Genomic DNA, 19,499 nt, shown 5'->3' with positions numbered 1-19,499 from the left:
TCCTGCATGACATATTTGGCTTCTTCGCTGGAAAAACACTTCAACAGAGGAGTAGTGTATCCTCGTCTGTAGAGGTCATCTCCAATAAATGTAAAGCGAACGATTCGTTTGGAATCAACCACGTTTACCCGTGCACCCTGTTCTTGTTGAATCATCAATTGTATTATGTCTTGCCGCCAGTCAGCCTTTGAAGGGATGACGCTGGTGGAGCATGTTTCTAACAGAAGCTTTTCCAGCGTGGTTTTGATTACTGAAGTGATTTGGGAGTTTTCCAACATGTCAATTTGGAAAGTAAATCCGCTCGGGAATTTTGTGCCCTGGGAACATGAGTAATTTTGAAAGTGGTAAACGACTTGATAAGGTCGCTGACTTTATGATAGTAGCGTAATAAGTGATTGTCTTTGACCTGGAAGGTTCCATTAATGTGCCTGACGACCAGTTAGGAATCCATTCGGCATTCTAGGTGTTCAATGTCCAGCTCGGCGGCCAAGAGTAGTCCGCTGATTAGGGCTTCATATTTTGCTTGATTATTACTGAGCTGAAATGTGAAGGAGATTGCTTGCTCAACTAATATACCGTTCGGTCCCTCCAGTAAAATATCGGCTCCTCCTCCTCTTTTGTCTGAGGATCCGTCTATGTTTAAATTCCATACGGAAGGTTCCACCGTTAGGGGTAGTTCTGCTGCGAAGTCGGCCAAGTGCTGGCCCTTGATGGAGCCTTGTGGTTCGAAGCGTAACCCAAATTCGGATAGCTCGACAGACCAGGAGACCATCCTTCCCGCTAGATCTGGTTTCCTGAGGATCCTGGCGATCAGATGGTTCGTTCGGATAACAACTTGGTGGCTTTGAAAGTATGGTCGGAGCCGTCTCGCCGCTGTTAGTAGGGCCAGTGCTGTCTTCTCCACCTGAGAGTATCGTTCCTCGGTCCCATGCAAGGTTCTGCTAACAAAATATATAAGCTTGAAGATTGGTGCCTCTTGCATAAGGGCGGCACTCATCGAATGGCTGGATGCGGACAGATACAGCTGTAAGTCGAACCCTTCGGTTGGACGGGCCATAATAGGCGGATTGGTCAGTATATTCTTGATCGCAGAAAAGGCCGCCTCACAATTATCATCCCAATGTCGGGGTACATTTTTCTTCATATTGTTAAGTATCGGTTTGATATGGTCGGAGAGTCTCGGTATAAACCGTGATAAAGCGGTGAGACGTTCGACTAAGCATTGAACCTCTTTCAATTTGGTTGGACTTCTCATCTCCAAGATTGCTCGACACTTGTCGGGGTTGGCCTCAATTCCTTGACTTGTCAACATAAAGCCTAGGAATTTGCCGGCTGACACCCAGAACATACACTTTGACGGATTCAAATGCAAACCGTATTGTTTGAGTTGGTGGAAGACCTCAGCTAAATCCTTCAAGTGTTGTTGATGGGAACAACTTCTTACCACCATGTCGTCTACGTAAACCTCCATGCACCGCCCGATTTGATTGTGGAAGATTTTATCCATGAGGCGCTGATAAGTTGCACCTGCGTTTTTCAGGCCAAACGGCATTACCTCGTAGCAGTAATTGGCTTGTTCAGTTATGAAAGCCGTGTTGTCTCAGTCTGGAGCATACATCGGGATCTGGTTGTATCCGAAGTATGCGTCTAGAAAGTTGAGGATTGTGTGCCCAGAGGCGCCATCCACAAGTCGATCAATGCTGGGAACGGGATAGTTGTCCTTAGGACAAGCTTTGTTGAGATCAGTAAAATCGATGCACATTCGCCATTGACCGTTCGCCTTTTTCACCATGACCACGTTTGCCAACCAAGTGGTGTACGTTATCTCTCGGATGAATCCGGCATTGACTAGTTTGTCCACTTCCTTTTGTACGGCCATCCTTTTTTCGGTGCCGAGCCTTCTCTTCTTTTGCGCTATCAGTCGGGCTTCTCGAAATATGGATAGCTTGTGCGTGATAACGCTGGGATGGATCCTTGGCATATCTGAGGCGTTCCACGCAAAGAGCTCGTTATTGGACTTCAGTAATGCGGTTAAGTCGCTCTCTTCTACTGGAGTGAGATCGGCCCCTATATTGGTGGTTTGCTCAACATTCTTCCCTAGGACGAACGGTTTAATCTCTCCCTGGGGTTGAATTCGATCGTCTGTGTTGGTCCTTGGGTCCAGGTCGACCAGGATAGCTTCAGGCCATTTCTCTTTTTTATAAGTTGTGGCTTTCAAGGAAGCGGTGTAACATTGTCGGGCGGTTTTCTGATATGCTCGAACGGTGCATATTACCCCGCTTTCGGATGGGAACTTCATCGCCAAATGAGGAGTCGACATGATTGCCCTGAAAGCGTTCAGGCAGGGACGTCCTAAAAGAGCGTTATATGAAGTGTTCGCTTCTACCAGCAGGAAGCGCACACGGAGTTCTCTGGCCTTGTCGTCGGTGCCCAATCGGGTCCTCAGGTCGAGGTATCCCCGGGTGTCTACACGCTTACATGCGAATCCGACGATCTGCTCATGAAAGGGTGTTATCGCATCCTCCGTCAGCTCCATCTTTTGGAAAGTTGTCCAATATAGGATGTTGACCGAACTCCCTTGGTTTATCAGGACTTTGCTCACATCATACTGTGCTATTCGGGCGGTAATAACCATAGGATCATCCTGTTCCGGGTCCGGGGCGTGAAAATCCCTATCGGTAAAGGTGATATCCGGCATTGATAAGGGATTTTGAGATATCGTGTGGACGCTTCGCAAGTTCCGCAAGTGTCTTTTGCGGGCTGAGGATGAGGCTCCGCCTCCGGCAAAACCTCCAGAGATGGTATCAATCCGGCCCCTCAGGGTCGTATCTCGTCTTCTAGATCTGCTTCTTGAACGTTCTCGGGAGCGTTCGGTCTTTTGTAGTGGGCGTTCAGGGCTTCTCCGTGTCTTCTTGGGCGAACGCCCTCGTTGACTCATCTATACTTTGACAAACTCCCGTAGATATCCGGCACAGATTAATCTTTCGATTTCATCCTTAAGGCTCTGACAGCCTTCTGTAGAGTGCCCTCGGTTGTCATGAAACCGACAGGTTTTGGATTCGTCCGCACCCCTGGGCGAGTGTCGTCTGCGAACGGTGATCAGGTTGGTTTGGAGGGCTTTCTCGAACACTTTCTCCCTCAGAACTGTGAGGCGTGCGTAGTGATCGTAGCAGGGACCGAGCGGAACTGGAGGGCCTCCTCGTAGAGGCTTTCGATTACGACCCTTATCATGCGGTCGTTGGTCCTCGCGTTTAGCTTCAGTTATGGGGGCCTCAAGCTTCTTGCGGTAGTGTATCTGATCTTCCATTTTAATGAACTTGGCCATCTTTTCCTGTAATTCCTCCATCGTCTTCGGTAATTTAGCGTACAGGCTTTCTGAAACATGTCCCGGTTTTAGACAGTTGGGCAGGTTGTTGATGATGAATTCATGGGTGACACCTTTCACTCTTCTGGCCGCCTCAGAATATCTACGCATGAATGTTCTCAATGGCTCGTCCCTCCCTTGTTTGAGATTGACGAGTTCGGCGGCAGACATCCTCTCCCTCCGGTTGGCTGAAAACTGCCTTTTGAATAGAGTGGTGACAGTATGAAAATTGTCAATAGAATTGGGAGGAAGAGTGTAATACCATTCTAGAGCTTCACCTTTCAGGGACAGGGAGAAAGCTGTGCACTTGACTGGATCACTTTTGGAGTAGAAGGCCATGGAGTCGACGAAATTCCGGAGATGGTGTTCGGGGTCTATTGTTCCGTCGAATTTTTCAATTTGCGGGGGAGGCCGATCGGGCATTAGAGCCTGCATAACGACTTCAGTGAAAGGTAGTAGCTCAGGCGATCGTGGAGGGCGACCGCTGTCATCATGGCGACTGTCGTTATGGTCGCTGTTATGGTCGTCGTTGTGACCGTCCCTATGGCCCTCGTTGTGGCCGCCAGTACGGTTGTTGTCTTCCGTCATCTCCGGGCGTTTTTCTTTGAGTTGGGCAATCTCTTCAGCTAGTTTCTGGTGTGCCTCCTATTGCTGGCGAATCATCTGGGTTTGTTCCTCCAGTTGAGTTTGGAGCTGCCTTATGAGTTCTCTGTGATCAATATCGTCCATGCTTCTGGTGGTCACCATAGGGAGTCTTCACTTTCGGCCCCACGGTGGGCGCCAAAATGTTTCGGTAGGAATTTCTGGGACCGAAAGGACTAACCTTGATGACGTGATTCTGCTTCCTTCTGGTGCGAGATCTTCAAATACCTTCGCCGTTCGTTCTTCAAACCGTCCGTCAAATCCCAATCTCCACCCGAGAGAGGGGGTACCTGTAAAGGCACTCCGACGATCAAGTTAGATGTCGGTAATGGAAGACCCTCAATCCTCAGCAAGTTGATGCTTAGAATGGAGAGAGGGCTATCGTAGTTACGATAATACTCAGTCAGTTATGAGAGTACGAATGTGAGAGAATGTGAGCGTATCTTGTTTGGAGCCCTTAGTTCTTTATTTATAGGCTTTCGATTGATATGAGATCAATAGAACAGAATAAAATATAAACAAACTTACCTGATATATCTTTATTGAGATATTATTTGGTACGTGATATATGATATTGTTCATTTATTCGTATTTGCGAGATGATGGGCCTCGAGCCCAATAAAGCTAGATCAGTCTGATAATTCGGCCCATTTAATTAATAAGCTTAGCCGCTCGATTTAGCAGACCGAACGTCAGATATATACTACGTACAATTAGGATACAGATAGAGCAGAGTGAAATGATTCTTTAGTTGAGCTCATTGGTTCATAAAAGAGGCAAAGAAAAACAGTTTTCAACGAAAACAAGATTATTTGAAAAGCTAAACCTGCTGCATCCATAAATATGAACGTGTTTTAATTTTTTATTGTTTTAAACTCTAAAAATTTAAAATTGAAAGGAAAAGAAAAACATCTTTATCTCCATTTCTATTTATTTCACCTCCTTTTTCATTACTGTTTTAAACATATTATAACAAAACATTGACATTTCCTTCAAGTGAGAAATCATCAAATCATATACTCTTAAGTTATAGAATGATTTAATTATGTTATAAATTTTTAATAAATTTAAAAACTCTCAATGAGTCTTTAATAAATTTTAATAGTATAAATTTATATTTTTAAATAAACATTCACCATTTATAATAATAACAGTAATATGTTATTTAATTAGATTAATAATATATTTTATCAATATATGTTATAAAATATAATTAAGATATTCGCATATCATATAATTAAACTTGTGAAATTTAATTATATTATGATAACATAGAGTAATTATTTATTAATATTATTTAGTCAATTAAAGCCAACAATATTAAATAGATATTGTTAAATCGTACTTTTTAATATATTTGTTGGATTGGATATATATATTTTTTATTAAAAAAACTTAAAGAAAAACATAAAAACATTAAACAACATATTGGATAGGTATATTTTTTATTAAAAAAATCTAAATAAATACATAAATATTATAGTAAAAGTTGAAGTAAGAGATTATTTTTTTTATACCTTTTTTCTAATTTTTTCTTTTAGTAACCATTTCTTTCAATTCAAATAATTGTTTATGATAAAATTTTATTTTCTAATTTTATATTTTTATAATTATTTTTTAAAGAAAAATAATTATTTATATAATAAAAAATATACAAATTATTTATCTTTATAATTATTTGTAATAAAAATTGTTTTATAATTTAATGAATTTTGTTACAATAAAAAAATGATACACATCCGCCTATAGAGTATACAAAGGCTACCCATAGATGATGGTGATTGGGTGAAAATGGAAGCAGAAAAATGATAATGACTATAGTGATTATGCATTTTTTTTAAAGTTATGTGAAGAATTTATGTATGTTGGTTAACACCATACATAAATTTACATTTGTTCTAATTTAAGTGTAACTCATAATAAACATAAAAGCTCTTTTCGTGTTAATGATTATATCGTAATAAAAATTTACATAAGTATTTAAGATAATTCCAATATATATATATATATATATATATATATATATATATATATATATATATATATATATATATATATAATAATTTATTATGTTCCTTTATCATTTTTCCCTTTACGATTTATTATAAAAACTATAAAGTAATTGTGCCATTAATCTTTAAGTTAATTTGTACAATTTCAAATATGAAATAATGTGTACAAGTTGAAGAATGAAGCTTAACTATAATACTGTACATCATATTTTTAATTTAAAAATAACATAAAATTTTCTAAAAATATGTTACAAATAATTACTATTTTTTTTTATCATAGCCATTAAATGTTTCATAAGATTTGATATTCTACACAACCAATTTTAACAAGTTTGTTATACTTAATGAAAAAGAAACTAAATCTTAACATATTTAAATAGCTTTGATTAGTTACAATTGGTCATATTGAGAATATTTAATTTGAAAAGCTTTTTGTAATATTTTGTAATGATTATTTGTAAAACTTTTGTTTCCATTTGACTTAATCATTATAATATTTTATTATATTATGTGTTACCATTGACATTCCATTTAAGAACTTTTAATCTCCACCGATCGCAATGCATTCTAAAGAAATAAATCTCAAAACATGTGGTCAAAGTCATACTCTAAATTATGTCAAATTCACATGACACTAACTTTACATGTCAAGTTCAAAATAATCATCAAGTAAATATCTTTTTATGATAATGTATGAGGAATAAAAACAGAAAACATTTACTACGTAATTTTCTTTTAGCTTTATAATTTTCATTGTTAGTTTTTTTTTTTTTAAAAAAAAATTATCTTTGTAGAAATAGTTTTTTTAATCAAGTTTTTCATGAAATCAATCTTCTAAAGAGGTGAGAAAACTTTTTCGACTGGAGATTAGAGTTTTAATGCCTAAAATTACCGTATTACTATTACTAAACTATTTAATACCGTAAAAAAATTTAATAAAAAGAATACATTATTATTTATTTTTCTGAAAAAAAAATGAAGAACCAAAATATATATATATATATATATATATATATATATATATAAAGAAAAATTTCTTTCTTGGTATTGTTTTTGTAATTTATCCTTTGAATGAAAAGATATTAAAATTAAAATAATTATTTTTATCAATTTTATTATGCAAGTAATCGATTATCTAAATTTAACTGTTTTTTTTTATTTGATTGTTTTTTAAATTTAACATTTTTAACGAACTGATTTTGAATTTAAATCTATATCTTGGGTTTATATGAGTGAGATTTAATGAAAAATTATTTTAATTTTATGATAATATGCTTTTGTTTCTTGTAAATATTATTTAATTTTGCGATGAAAATTTCATTAGCTTTAATTTTAATATTTTTAATTAAAAATATTTTATAGGACTATTGAATAAGATAAACATGTTTTTGGAAGATTCATAGTTGTTATCTTTGGATGATAAGCATATTATATATATATATATATATACTAAAGCTATACAAAAACAGTTTTACGGTTAAATATATTATTTTCACTTCTTCTAACCGTGATTTCAAGTTTATTAGTTAAATTTGAAAATTTAACATTTTCATAAACATAAAGAAATAAATAAATGACTCGAAACATAGCTTTGAATTTGGATCATAACCAAATTCCAAACCAATTTATATTTGTCAAACAAAAATAATAATCAGTTAAAAATATAATTTTTAAAATTATATTAAAATTAACATTTAATATGTTATATCAAAATATTTTTAAATTACTAAAATTAATCATTAATACTAATCATTTTCAAGTTTTTCTTAAAGATAATTTATTCACTAACTGAGTATCTTATACTTAAAATTTGTTTTATATTGACATCATTCATACACATTTTTTTTAATAATCTTAAAAATATATTTGATTTTCAAAATCTTTGTTTAAATTATTAATATTAATATTTTAAGTACATCTAAAAGAATATTCAAACAATCTTCTCCGTTATTTTGTTTTGAATGAATAGGAAAAAGATAAAAACTATTTTTTTAAAGATAAAAAATACTAAATCTTTTTTTCTACCCAGTAATTTTGTTATATATCTATTATTCTACCATAAATAACTGAGAAAAAAACGTGTTGAATACATCTATTATTCTACTATAAATAACTGAGAAAAAAGCGTGTTGAAGAATCAGACATCCTCATATGTTGGGTGGAAAGACTTTCTCTTGTTTTGCAACAATGAGTGTAGTAGCATTGGTTTTGATCCTTCTCAGTTTGGCTGTGGTTTGTCATGGAGGCAAAACAAGTTCTTTCATCAGAAAGGTCGATAGGGCTGAGGACATGCCTCTTCACAGTGATGTATTTGCTGTTCCTCCGGGTTACAATGCTCCTCAGCAGGTACTCTTTTTTTCCATCTATTAACATCTCATATATTTGGTTCCTACATCTCATTTTTTTATATGATAAACCTTTGGATTTTCAATCTCAAATTAGGTTAAAATTGAACAAGATCAACATTGCATGATAAAAACGACTCACACGTTTATTGTTTTTAGTTTTGTTTTTGGTTGAAAGTGAATGAAAAATCTTAAATTTAAATGTTTTTTCAAATACAGTTTCGTCCACGAGTAAGAGGTTCGATTCTATTGAGTTCAAATTTATCAAAATCGACTCTTATTCTTCTTTTTCAGTCTATATTTATACATGTTTCAATGTTATTTGTACCATTTTTTTCAAATCCTACTTAACATGTAGGACTAAATCAAATTAGTATGTATATATAGGATTAAGTTGTTTTAGTTCAACTAGACCCTTATAGTTGGGTTGAGTATTTTTTTATAAAAATAATAAACAGTTACATATTTAAAAAAACTTAAATATCATATTAATATTTGGATTTTGATTTAGTTCAACTCTAAAAGTTTGTTGATTGAGTGAAAATTGTGCATACTGGGCATCCGTGCATGTGGCATTGATTCATGTGCTTGATTTAAGACAAACTATTTTGTTTTTGTCTTTTACAGGTTCATATAACGATAGGTGATCAGGTGGGAAGAGCTATGATTGTATCATGGGTGACCATGGACGAGGAAACAGTTTAGTACGTTATTGGAGTGAAGACTTGCCACATAAGAAGGAGTTAGCCAAAGGACATCATGTTACCTATAGATTCTTTAATTACTCCTCTGGTTTTATTCATCACTGCACCCTTAGAGAGTTAGAGGTAAGAGATCATTATGGTTATTCCAGATAGATATATTTGTTCATTGAATTGACCATGTTTTAGGAGTACCACTGTTAACTCAACTTTTTCATTTTTTCAGTTCAACAAAAAATATTATTATGAGATTGGAATGGGTCATACAATAAGACAATTTTGGTTTATGACCCCTCCCGAAGTTCACCCAGATACGCCTTTTACATTTGGTCTCATTGGTAAGCTTATGTTCTCTCAAAACTATAACGTTTCTTTGCTTTACATAGACTTTAGTGAACTATAATGTTAATACATCGAGGTTTAAGGATGTCGGTTTATTTTTACATGGTGGAGCTTTTGTTTGCAGGGGATCTAGGCCAAACTTATGATTCAAACAAGACCCTTGCTCACTACGAATCAAACCCTCACAATGGACAAGCTGTGTTATTTGTGGGAGATCTCTCTTATGCAGATAATCATCCAAATCATGACAATGTTAGATGGGATACATGGGGAAGATTCGTAGAAAGAAATAATGCTTATCAACCTTGGATTTGGGCTACAGGGAACCACGAAATTGACTATGCTCCTGAGCTTGTAAGTTTTCTACTTTTTTTCTTTTTTTGTATAAAATGAGGTAATGAGTTCAGGACCTAAGACTTCATTAAATCAAAACATCTACCCCTAAATGCACTCCAGTAAGTTATTTGTTGGGATTATTTGAATTTAATTTTATCCACAAAGTAGTTCCTCAAATTAGAAATTATGACTCCCATGTTATGCTGCTTCTACCAAGTGCAAATTTTAGTTCAGAAGCAAATCCTAAAGGCCAAAATTGATGATGCTTTTCAGGGTGAAACGGAACCTTTCAAGCCTTTCCGCCACCGTTATCATGTCCCTTACAAGGCATCAGGAAGTACTGAACCCTTTTGGTATTCTGTCAAGATAGCTTCGGCACACATAATAGTTTTGGCTTCATATTCAGCATATGGTAACTTTTTTAAGCACCCTTTTCTCTTGACATGTCTAAAAAGATTTCTCTTGACATTACCTTTTAATGTTCAAGTTTTGCGTAGTGTTTATAACGTACAAGTTTTACCTGTATGTTTCATATATTCACACCTTCTCTGCACTAATGTAATTTTCCTTTTGCAGGTAAATATACTCCTCAATGTGAATGGCTTGAGGCAGAGCTAAAAAAGGTTGACAGAAGCAAGACCCCTTGGTTGATTGTTCTTGTGCATTCACCATGGTATAATAGTAACAGCTATCATTACATGGAAGGGGAAACCATGAGGGTAGCTTTTGAGTCTTGGTTTGTCAAGTACAAGGTTGATGTTGTGTTCGCTGGTCACGTCCATGCCTATGAACGAAGTGTAAGTGCTACAAGTTGCCCCCTTTCATCAGATGACATGCATTTAATCTAAAAATTGAACAATCATACGCAGTTTATGATTAAGCCGCAGAATATTCTAACCACAATTATTTTTATGCACTCTGCATCAGGAACGTATATCCAACATTGAATACAACCTTGTTAATGGTCGATGTGGACCTACGAAGGACCTGTCAGCTCCTGTATACATAAACATTGGTGATGGAGGGAACATTGAAGGCTTAGCATTGAAGTAAGCATTTCAGAAATTTTCTTACTGCATTAACGACTTAATTCAATTCTATATGAGGTTTAGTTTGATCGCTTATGTGTGTATTTTCTCTGCACTGCAGCATGACAAATCCACAACCCGAGTACTCTGCATACAGGGAAGCAAGTTTTGGGCATGCCATTTTCGAAATAAAGAACAGAACACATGCTCACTATAGCTGGCACCGAAATGAAGATGACGTTGCTGTTACAGCTGATTCCATGTGGTTTTTCAACAGATTCTGGCATCCTGTTGATGATTCCACTACAAAGTGAACCAATCAAAGCTTATAGTAGCTGTTAGAATGCGGTTATTTGACAATCGGTTGTTAGTTGGGATTGGAAAAGACATGTATATTCTCAATTACGAATAGTTAGGCCTCATAGAAGTTCTGCAATGTCCGATTTTTTCAGAAAATTGATTTTTTTTTTGCTACTTTTTGTAGTAAAGACAGTTTATTTCCAGTTCATATCATTATGTTTCGGCAGAGTATTAATTTCTTTTTAACATATCAGTTTAATTGTTGTTGGTTAATGCACTTTCGTTATTGAAAAAAAAATTCAATTTTTTGTCTCATTTCTGTTTACCATGTTTCAATTTTCTTTTCTTTAATAAAAAGTCTGACGGTTTCTAAATTAGGTGACTATTTCTTTTAGAAGTTGATTTGGGTATTTATTTAAAAAGGGCTTGTGTGTAGATGTTGGAAAAAGAGTTCAAACAATTTATGGTGTTTACTATGCCCTAAATAAATGCTCATATGGTGGAAATGAGGAATTTTGAAGTGGTCTAGCTGCCAATGGAGAACCCACTGGGTGCCTGCCATAACTCCAACTACATAGAAACAAGAAATGTTCAATATTACTCATGTCATCATGGAGATGGGCCAACTACATCATATTTTATATTGAACATGCTCATTTGTCACTCAATTGATCCTGTGATATGTTTTGGCGGTCTGTCATATGAGGTTAATTAACCTTAAATAAATGCTGGTTTCCAAGTAAATTTGCAACATAATTAAAAACAGTAATCAAAAGATTCTCATCTCCTATGCTTTTCTTACTCTTCTCTTGTTCGGAAATCACAAGCTTAAGGTAAGAATACAGAACAAATCTGGCCTTGTGAAGAACTCAAAATCACATATTATTATACTATTTGCTACCACAACATATCTTGACAAAGAGAATAAAGAAAACTGCCCAGTTGGGTCTACCGTCAATGAATCAGAACAACCATGAGAAGGATACACAGTAAAGCCTAATTGCACAGCATCTGAATTAATCACAGAATGTAAAACTATCATCAGACAAAGCAATAGTACACACATATGTCAATAGCTTAAGTTTTGTCTAACTTAACATCACCAGTTTTTGTTTTATGCACAAAATTTGCAGCTTTCAACGGACAAGTATCTGAAAACAGATCATTCAACTGCAAAAAGACTGAAACCAGAAGCTTCACAAAGAATATAGAATAATCTAATTTCATTGGATTGTCAAACTCGATTATACAAACATCCAAAGAAAAAAATGGGAAAAAAAAGGAAAATCATGCCATGGACATGTTAGAGAGTCTACTAGGGGTTGGTCTGAAATTCAACCATCTAAGTCCTAAACGTTTTGGTGGTGTCAGTGCTCTCCTCAGGATCTCTTTGCTCGCCACACGTTTCTTCTTCTCCCCTGGCACTATGTACCCGTGACGCGCGCACCGAACCGAACCAGGCCGGTTCGTGCAGGTGCAGGCCGGTCTGGAACGTGGAACCACCGCCAAGTAGCCACCTTTATGCTGCCCATCACTTAAATCAGCCACCTTGTGTCCAGAAAAAGACATCTTTGGTGGAAGTTCCGAACTTTCTGTGGTTTGTTGCTGAAGGGTATCTTGCATTTTCCCTACCGAAGAAGGATTCGAAAACAGTGTGTATGTGGTTTTTTGAAGACGTGGATTTTGGTTTGATTTGAAAGTGGGGATTTTATATTGGAAGGGAAGAAGAGGTTGTTTGATCGAGTTTTGTGTTTTGGTGTTTGGAATCCTTGACCAGTTGGAAAAGACTTGGTAATGGGAATTGTTTTGTTGGTTGGGAAAGTGTATAATATAAATGAAATGAGTAGGAGTCAGTGACCAAAATGTTTGATTTGACCAATACTTATGAGGCGTGTGTATGGTTTAGAATTTGGTCAATTTACAAGTGCGTGCACACATATTTGAAATTGGAAGTTTTGAAATGGAAAAATGAAAGTAATTGTGTAATTGGGTAGGAGTTGTTTGGCACGCTTTGGAGCTGGAGGCAGTGAAAAGAAGTTTGAGAAAAGGGTTGTTAATAACTGGCACTGGGCCACCAAGCCCACTTGACATTGATGGAGGCCACATGGAGATAAAAGATTAATTATAATGGAAGAGAATCAGCTTCCACATATCATATATCTCTCACAGACCAAATTTTGATCACAAAATGAGCTATACAGCTAAATCCCATCACAGAAGCTTAGTTGGCTAATTCTTGTGCACATTTGCTCCTGCTTTGGAAAACCAACACCTTATTTGCTTATTCTTCTTCTCTTTTTGTATCCAACCCATGCCACCTACTTGTGTTCTGGCTCCTTATTATGAACTTCTATATTCTTATTATTATTATCACTTTCTGCATTCAGACCATTCCTTCATTAATAATCAAAGATCAGTTAACACAATCTTTTCTCACAGTTCTTTTTTTTTTTTTTTATGATAGTTTAATTGTGATCAAATACTTTTAAGACACGTTTGATAATTTGTTCAACAGTGATGGAAGATTTTAATATTATAAATATATTCATGTGTTTTTATTAGACATTCAGGTATAAAATTGGGAGTGTCACAATATTTGTATATTAAAATTAGGAGTGCCACATCACTTGCAGATGATGAAGATAAATAAAACATTACATAGGCTTAAATTCATTTTGGGTTAAAATTGTGTCAAGTAAAGTCTTTTTTCACTAGTGTTTATTATTGATTTTAAAACTTAATAAAATGTATGATAATTACCCAAATATATCATATACTTCACATTCCCTTCTCATTGAACATCCACTCAAACTAAATTAAATAATAAACATATACAAATATCCAAAAACAACAAACATATTTCATTGTATTTCATTATATTTTGTGATATCTTGTAATCACTTAAACAAAATAAAATAATTCTAAATGGAATATGTAATTGATTTTAGCGAAACTTTCAAATTACTCAAGCTATGTTAGAGTTGGAGATATTCCACTAAATAATAACGCAAAAACAAAAGAAATGTATACAATCCAAAAGAATAATTTTTACACACTTAATAAATGGATCATCTAGTTGTGAGACTTTTTGTATTTTTCTTATGACGCCATTCAAAATTCCTTTGGAGATGTTACCAAAGATTTCAAAGTTAGGATTATAAAAACAATTACCTTCTGCAACACTAAAAAACAAAATTGGACTATGCATCAAACAATGGTTAGTGCATTGATAAAAGTATTTTAACTCACTAAATAATGAAAACATTGCAAGACTTTGTATTGAGATTGTTAGCTATCCACCCTACCGTACTTGTAACACTCCTATTGGAATGTTGCGTGTATAATCCTTTAATAGTAGAGATTGAATTGTATAAGACGTTCTTGTCCAATTTTTTTTTCTTTTTATTAAAATCGCATAAGTAAAACATAAACATTTCATATGTTCGTACACCACAACAAAATAAAACATACTTATCTTTTTAAAATACAAAAATCAAATAAACATATAAAATCAATATAAAAAATCCAACAATTATTATTTCCTGTCTCTCTCGTTGAGCTACTCCAATCTAGTCTCATCTACAACACCATGTACTCTCGTACGATCATTACAAGTGGAAAACACATCCACAATATGCAAAAGTGAGCTACCAAAAATATCATATTATATAACACGACATAACACATTACACATAGACCAACAAGCCATAACATCATTTATATAACACAATATAAACACATTACTGACAGACCAACATGCCATAACATCATATCTCGACTCAAACGACAACATCACAAACAAGACAGGCCTTTCATAAACGGATGTTGTCTCCTCGTCTTTTTGTCGTCATAACCTATTCTTAATAAAATTGGATTGTCCTTTGGTGGACAAATTGTTCCTTGCTTTTCGTCATCACAACCTGTTCTCAATAACAGGTGATCCAAGTCATCCTCCATCGCAACATTAGATATATCTCCCTTGACTCCTTAAGGACTTAACGAGTAAAAACACTGATGGTGAGACATCCACCTCGTCGCATAGAAGGAAAGGTGACACTCGAATCTTTATTCTCTTACGAGACTAAAATTGATTATCATATCGAAATGCTCACACGTCCGACAAAATTACAAGCAAATAACATAGTTTACATACACAACACCAATAAAGAAAATAATCGTGCTCAATCAAGAACTCATACATATTCTTAATAACATGTATAAATCGACCAAAATTTGGCCAAACAAAATAAATGTGCTCAATAAGGAATTCATACATATTCTCAATAACATATATAAACCAACAAAAAATGTAGACCAACAAAACAACCATGCTCAATCACAAACTCATACATATTCTTAAAAATATATATAAAACCAACCAAAAGTAGACCAACAATATAACCAAAAATTCTCAAAAATTGTTTTAAATAGCTTGATTGAGGCACCCTTCTGAACTTAATAAGTTTACGCTCCTAAAAGAATAAAATTACTCTCCCACCAACGTGGGCCCCACGTGGGTCCATAAGTTTTAATTTTACAGAATTACTAAATCTTCCCAATCTCTCAATTTTCCACTTTTTCTCTTTTATTTCAACTATCAAAAATATTCAAAACACTTAATTTCCTCTCTTTTCAAACTCCACATAACCCACATGTACATTCCTTCCATTTCTTCCATTCTCATTTATCAAACTCACTTCACAATATTATTCTTCTTTCTTTTCCCCACAACTTACATCTACTCATTCTCAATTTATACCAATTCATGTACATACATACAACTAATCCTCTACTTAACTCTTTTTTCTACTTTTCGCTTTTCTTTTGTTTTCATGACTAACCTCAAACACCACACCTTGCTTAAAACCAAAACTCATTCACCTTAAAACACCTCACCTTCCTTCTATTTGCTTTTGGTTTCCTACTCATTCATCCTTCTCTTCCACTAAAAGGAAGAGAAACTCTCATCTTTTGCTTCAAAGCCCAACTACTCGTGTAAAATAGAATGTTGTCAACTTTGACATTTGCCCACTATTTTGCTCATAATTCCTTGTAAAAACTTCCAAATGATATTATTCCTTTTTTTATTAGAAACTAGAGTTAAAGAGATTAATATGTTTTTGACCTCGGGAAGAGTCTCAATTAGATCGGGGAAAATCGTAAAGGTGCATGATGTTGTTAACTCTGACCTTTGCTTACTATTTTGCTCATAACTCCTTGTAAAAAACTTCAAATGAGATTATTCCCTTTTTATTGGAAACTAGACTCAAAGAACTTTAATTTGACTACTTGTACGTATGTTTTTGACTTTAGGAAGAGTCTCAATTAGATCGGGGAAAATCGTAAAGGTGTAGGATGTTGCCAACTCTGACTTTTGCATACTATTTTGCTCATAACTCCTTGTACAAAATTCCAAATGAGATTATTTCTCTTTTTTTTTTTTTTTTGAAACTAGACTTAAAGAACTTTAATTTGACTACTTATACATATGTTCTTAACCTCAGGAAGAGTCTCAATTAAATCGGGCAAAAATGTAAAGGTGCAAGATGCGCCTGAGCCCCTTCTCGGGGGTTGAGAGCCATCACGTTTGGGCACCCTTTCGGGGGGCGCTGAGCACTATTCTCCTCGAACTATTGCGCGCTTGGGCGACCTTTTGGGGCACTGGGTGCCATTCTTCTTGCAAGTTTCAACGCTTGGGCGCCCTTGATAGGGCGCTTAGGATCGCCACCTCTATTGTTTTGACATATATGGTTTTTTCAAGTTCGAAAACTCGATAGGGAAGGGTCCTTGATGGTTTAGAGACGTGATACAACTCATAGGAGGGCTGAAAAGGCTACTAGAACTCATGGGAACTTCCGCTTTTTGGGTTCTTCTTCTCCTTCTTCCATGGCCATTTAATCCCACTTTCATGAGGTTTCCACTCACCTAGCTTCTTAAATAAACTACATGCATAACCACCACTATATTCTCTATAAAATAGAGATAAAACCCATACCCCAAAAGTCATAAAATCACAACCATCACCACCCTTCTAACACTCTTATTCACTCACTCATCTCTTCCACTAACAGGAAGAGAAAACTCACTCCCTCATACCTCACACACTCTATATTTAGAGTGTAGGAATGTACCTCATATACAAACCATAAAAACATGACAAGGAAGGCTCTAAACATAACAAAGATACATAATATATACATTCATAAGTGAACACAACAAGGAACCAAAAATATGCTCATTTTCACATCCACCACAAGCTTTGAAATACCCACGATACATATATCCACGGTTCCCCTTAACATACAACAATAAAATATAAACCCTTGCAAATACCAACAAATCTTCATTCATGTTAGAGATTAAATCTAACCCCAACCTCATGCAAAACATATTTCATAGTTATGCCCCTTACAGGCAAAAACAAAGCAAAATCCCATGCAATTACCATAAAGTTATTTATACATGTTAAAGATTGAAACTAACCCCCACCCCTCACAAAAACATAGTTCATGGCTACTCCCCTTACCTCTAGTTTTCAAAGAATCTTTAAGGTTTCTTTTATGTCCTAGCTTCTCTCCTCTGGTTGCATGTTAAGTCCCTGGCAAGTGTACCAGATCGTTATCAACTAATATAAAATGGGTAAGCTGAGTATCGTTTTCCCAAAGGACTCTTAGGCCTTAACTTTCATGTAAACCAATCGTGTAAGCCTTGAGAAAAGAATTAAATTTAGGTTTTGTATGCAAGATGAAAATAAACATGCACTATGCAGTGAATCAATTGGCTAGAATAAACTATGGATGAATGGAGTTGTTGGGGTTTACAATTTCATCTTATCCACCCTCTTATATCTACTCTTCTTATTTAATTCGCTTATTTATCATATTGTTATGCAAACTTTCTTACTCTACCCTAAACCCAATCTCTTGGTGAAAAGAGCCTATTAATAATTACTGGCTTACTATCTCTAGCCTCCCCTAGTAACTAATAATGCATGATCAACGAAAACAAAATACAATTGATCGTCCTACCTCTATCTTTAGGCGATATTAGCATAATCAAGGAATTCACCCCAGTTCATGACATTACTGTATGTCTCCGTATCAATAAAGACAAACAACATTTACCGAATGAGTTAAACGATAAAAGCATTAAGCAAAGGTAAGGAACCCAACAATTGATAAGATAAGCATATGCAAGCATATAAAGAAAATAAGAATTTTGATATAAGAGAGTTTCAAAAGATTACATTGTTCCCCAACAACCTAGGGTTTAGTTCACCATTGACATGGTGAATCTAGATGAAAAATAATGGAAGAATGGAAGAATAAACCCTAAATTTGGTAGATTGGAGCCTAAGCATCCAAGGAAGCTCCTCCAAGGTGTGTAGAATAGCTCTGGACGTCTCTGTCTGCCAAAAGATTACAATTTGAATCGCACTGGGGCTATTTATAGACAAAAAAAGTAACAAAATTTAAGACCAAGCCCAGCAAACAACCGCTCAACGTCAAATTTAACCGCTCAGCGGTTTCCCCTTAATCGCGCCACCGCTCAATTGTCAATATCACCGCTCAGCGGTTTGCCTCTACTCGCTCTGGACGCTCAGCATTGGATTTGGCCGCTGAGCGATTAACTTGACTCTTCTTTTCATCCTTTTTCTTCTTCTTTCATGATTCTAAGTCCACCTTGTTTCACTTCCATCTTCAATTCACATCAAAACCCTGTAAAACAATGCAAAAACAAGCATAATATCTCTAAAACCAACTTTTGACTCTCACATGACTCAACTAAGTGTTTTACTTGATTTTAAGCTCATTCTAAGCCACAAAGGGTGTGTTTTGATATCATATTTAAGGATGAAAATAACGTTTTTTAGACCGTTATCATTGCACCACCGAAGTGAATCCACTTCTTGGCTCCTCTCTAAGACACCACTAAGGGTAGCAAAACAGAGACTTTTTCTTCTCTCTCACAAATGCTCTGTTTTTGGGTTGGTGTAAAGATGAAAGTAAGGTTCATCTCTAGCTCTCAACTCACGTTTTGGTGTGTCCCTCTTAACTTAACTATGAGTTTCCTTTCCTTCCCTTTGCACTATTTTGAAATCACTTAAGTTTCTAAAGTAAAATGAAACACTTTACCAAGGATTTCATGCACCTAAACACATACGTTTTCTCTTCATACACCATACAAAAGCAAAACAACTAAGGCTACAGAGAGACAAAATCAATCACTCTCTTCTGCTAACACAAAACTGTGACACCCCTTGTGTTAAGATATCGACAAATGTACCGAATCTTAACAAGTAATATAAAATGGTAAGACCAAGTATCGTTTCCCAAGAGACTCACGACCTAAACAATTGTGCTTTTGCTTAACCAATTAAGACTGAAAACAAATCTTATGGTGTTTAAATGCAAATGCAACAAAAATAA

General features: G+C 35.3%; 2 protein-coding genes and 1 pseudogene across 2 annotated transcripts; 1 reads left to right on the top strand and 2 right to left on the bottom strand.

Annotated features, from left to right (window-relative positions):
- Positions 1 to 2,938: 2,938 nt before the first annotated feature.
- LOC106763565 lies at positions 2,939 to 3,952 on the bottom strand. The gene has a single exon (XM_014647736.1). It carries the CDS (start codon positions 3,950 to 3,952, stop codon positions 2,939 to 2,941), a length of 1,014 nt encoding a protein of 337 aa, XP_014503222.1.
- A 4,218-nt stretch (positions 3,953 to 8,170) lies between these two features.
- Positions 8,171 to 11,340, top strand: LOC106764211 (annotated as a pseudogene).
- Positions 11,341 to 12,278: 938 nt separating this feature from the next.
- Positions 12,279 to 12,990, bottom strand: LOC106764386. The gene has a single exon (XM_014648674.2). The coding sequence runs from the start codon at positions 12,691 to 12,693 to the stop codon at positions 12,358 to 12,360; it is 336 nt and encodes a 111-aa protein (XP_014504160.1). The 5' UTR covers positions 12,694 to 12,990; the 3' UTR covers positions 12,279 to 12,357.
- Between the last annotated feature and the right edge of the window lie 6,509 nt (positions 12,991 to 19,499).

The sequence above is a fragment of the Vigna radiata genome, chromosome 6, assembly GCF_000741045.1.
Source record: "Vigna radiata var. radiata cultivar VC1973A chromosome 6, Vradiata_ver6, whole genome shotgun sequence".
NCBI classification, from domain to species: domain Eukaryota; kingdom Viridiplantae; phylum Streptophyta; class Magnoliopsida; order Fabales; family Fabaceae; genus Vigna; species Vigna radiata.
Note: the sequence above shows the minus strand (reverse complement) of the source record. Positions and strands in the feature narration are given on the sequence as shown.

What these genes read in the sequence shown, in the direction of transcription:
- LOC106763565 (XM_014647736.1), bottom strand. Translation starts at nt 3,952, where the DNA reads ATGACGGAAGACAACAACCGTACTGGCGGCCACAACGAGGGCCATAGG.
- LOC106764386 (XM_014648674.2), bottom strand. Translation starts at nt 12,693, where the DNA reads ATGCAAGATACCCTTCAGCAACAAACCACAGAAAGTTCGGAACTTCCA.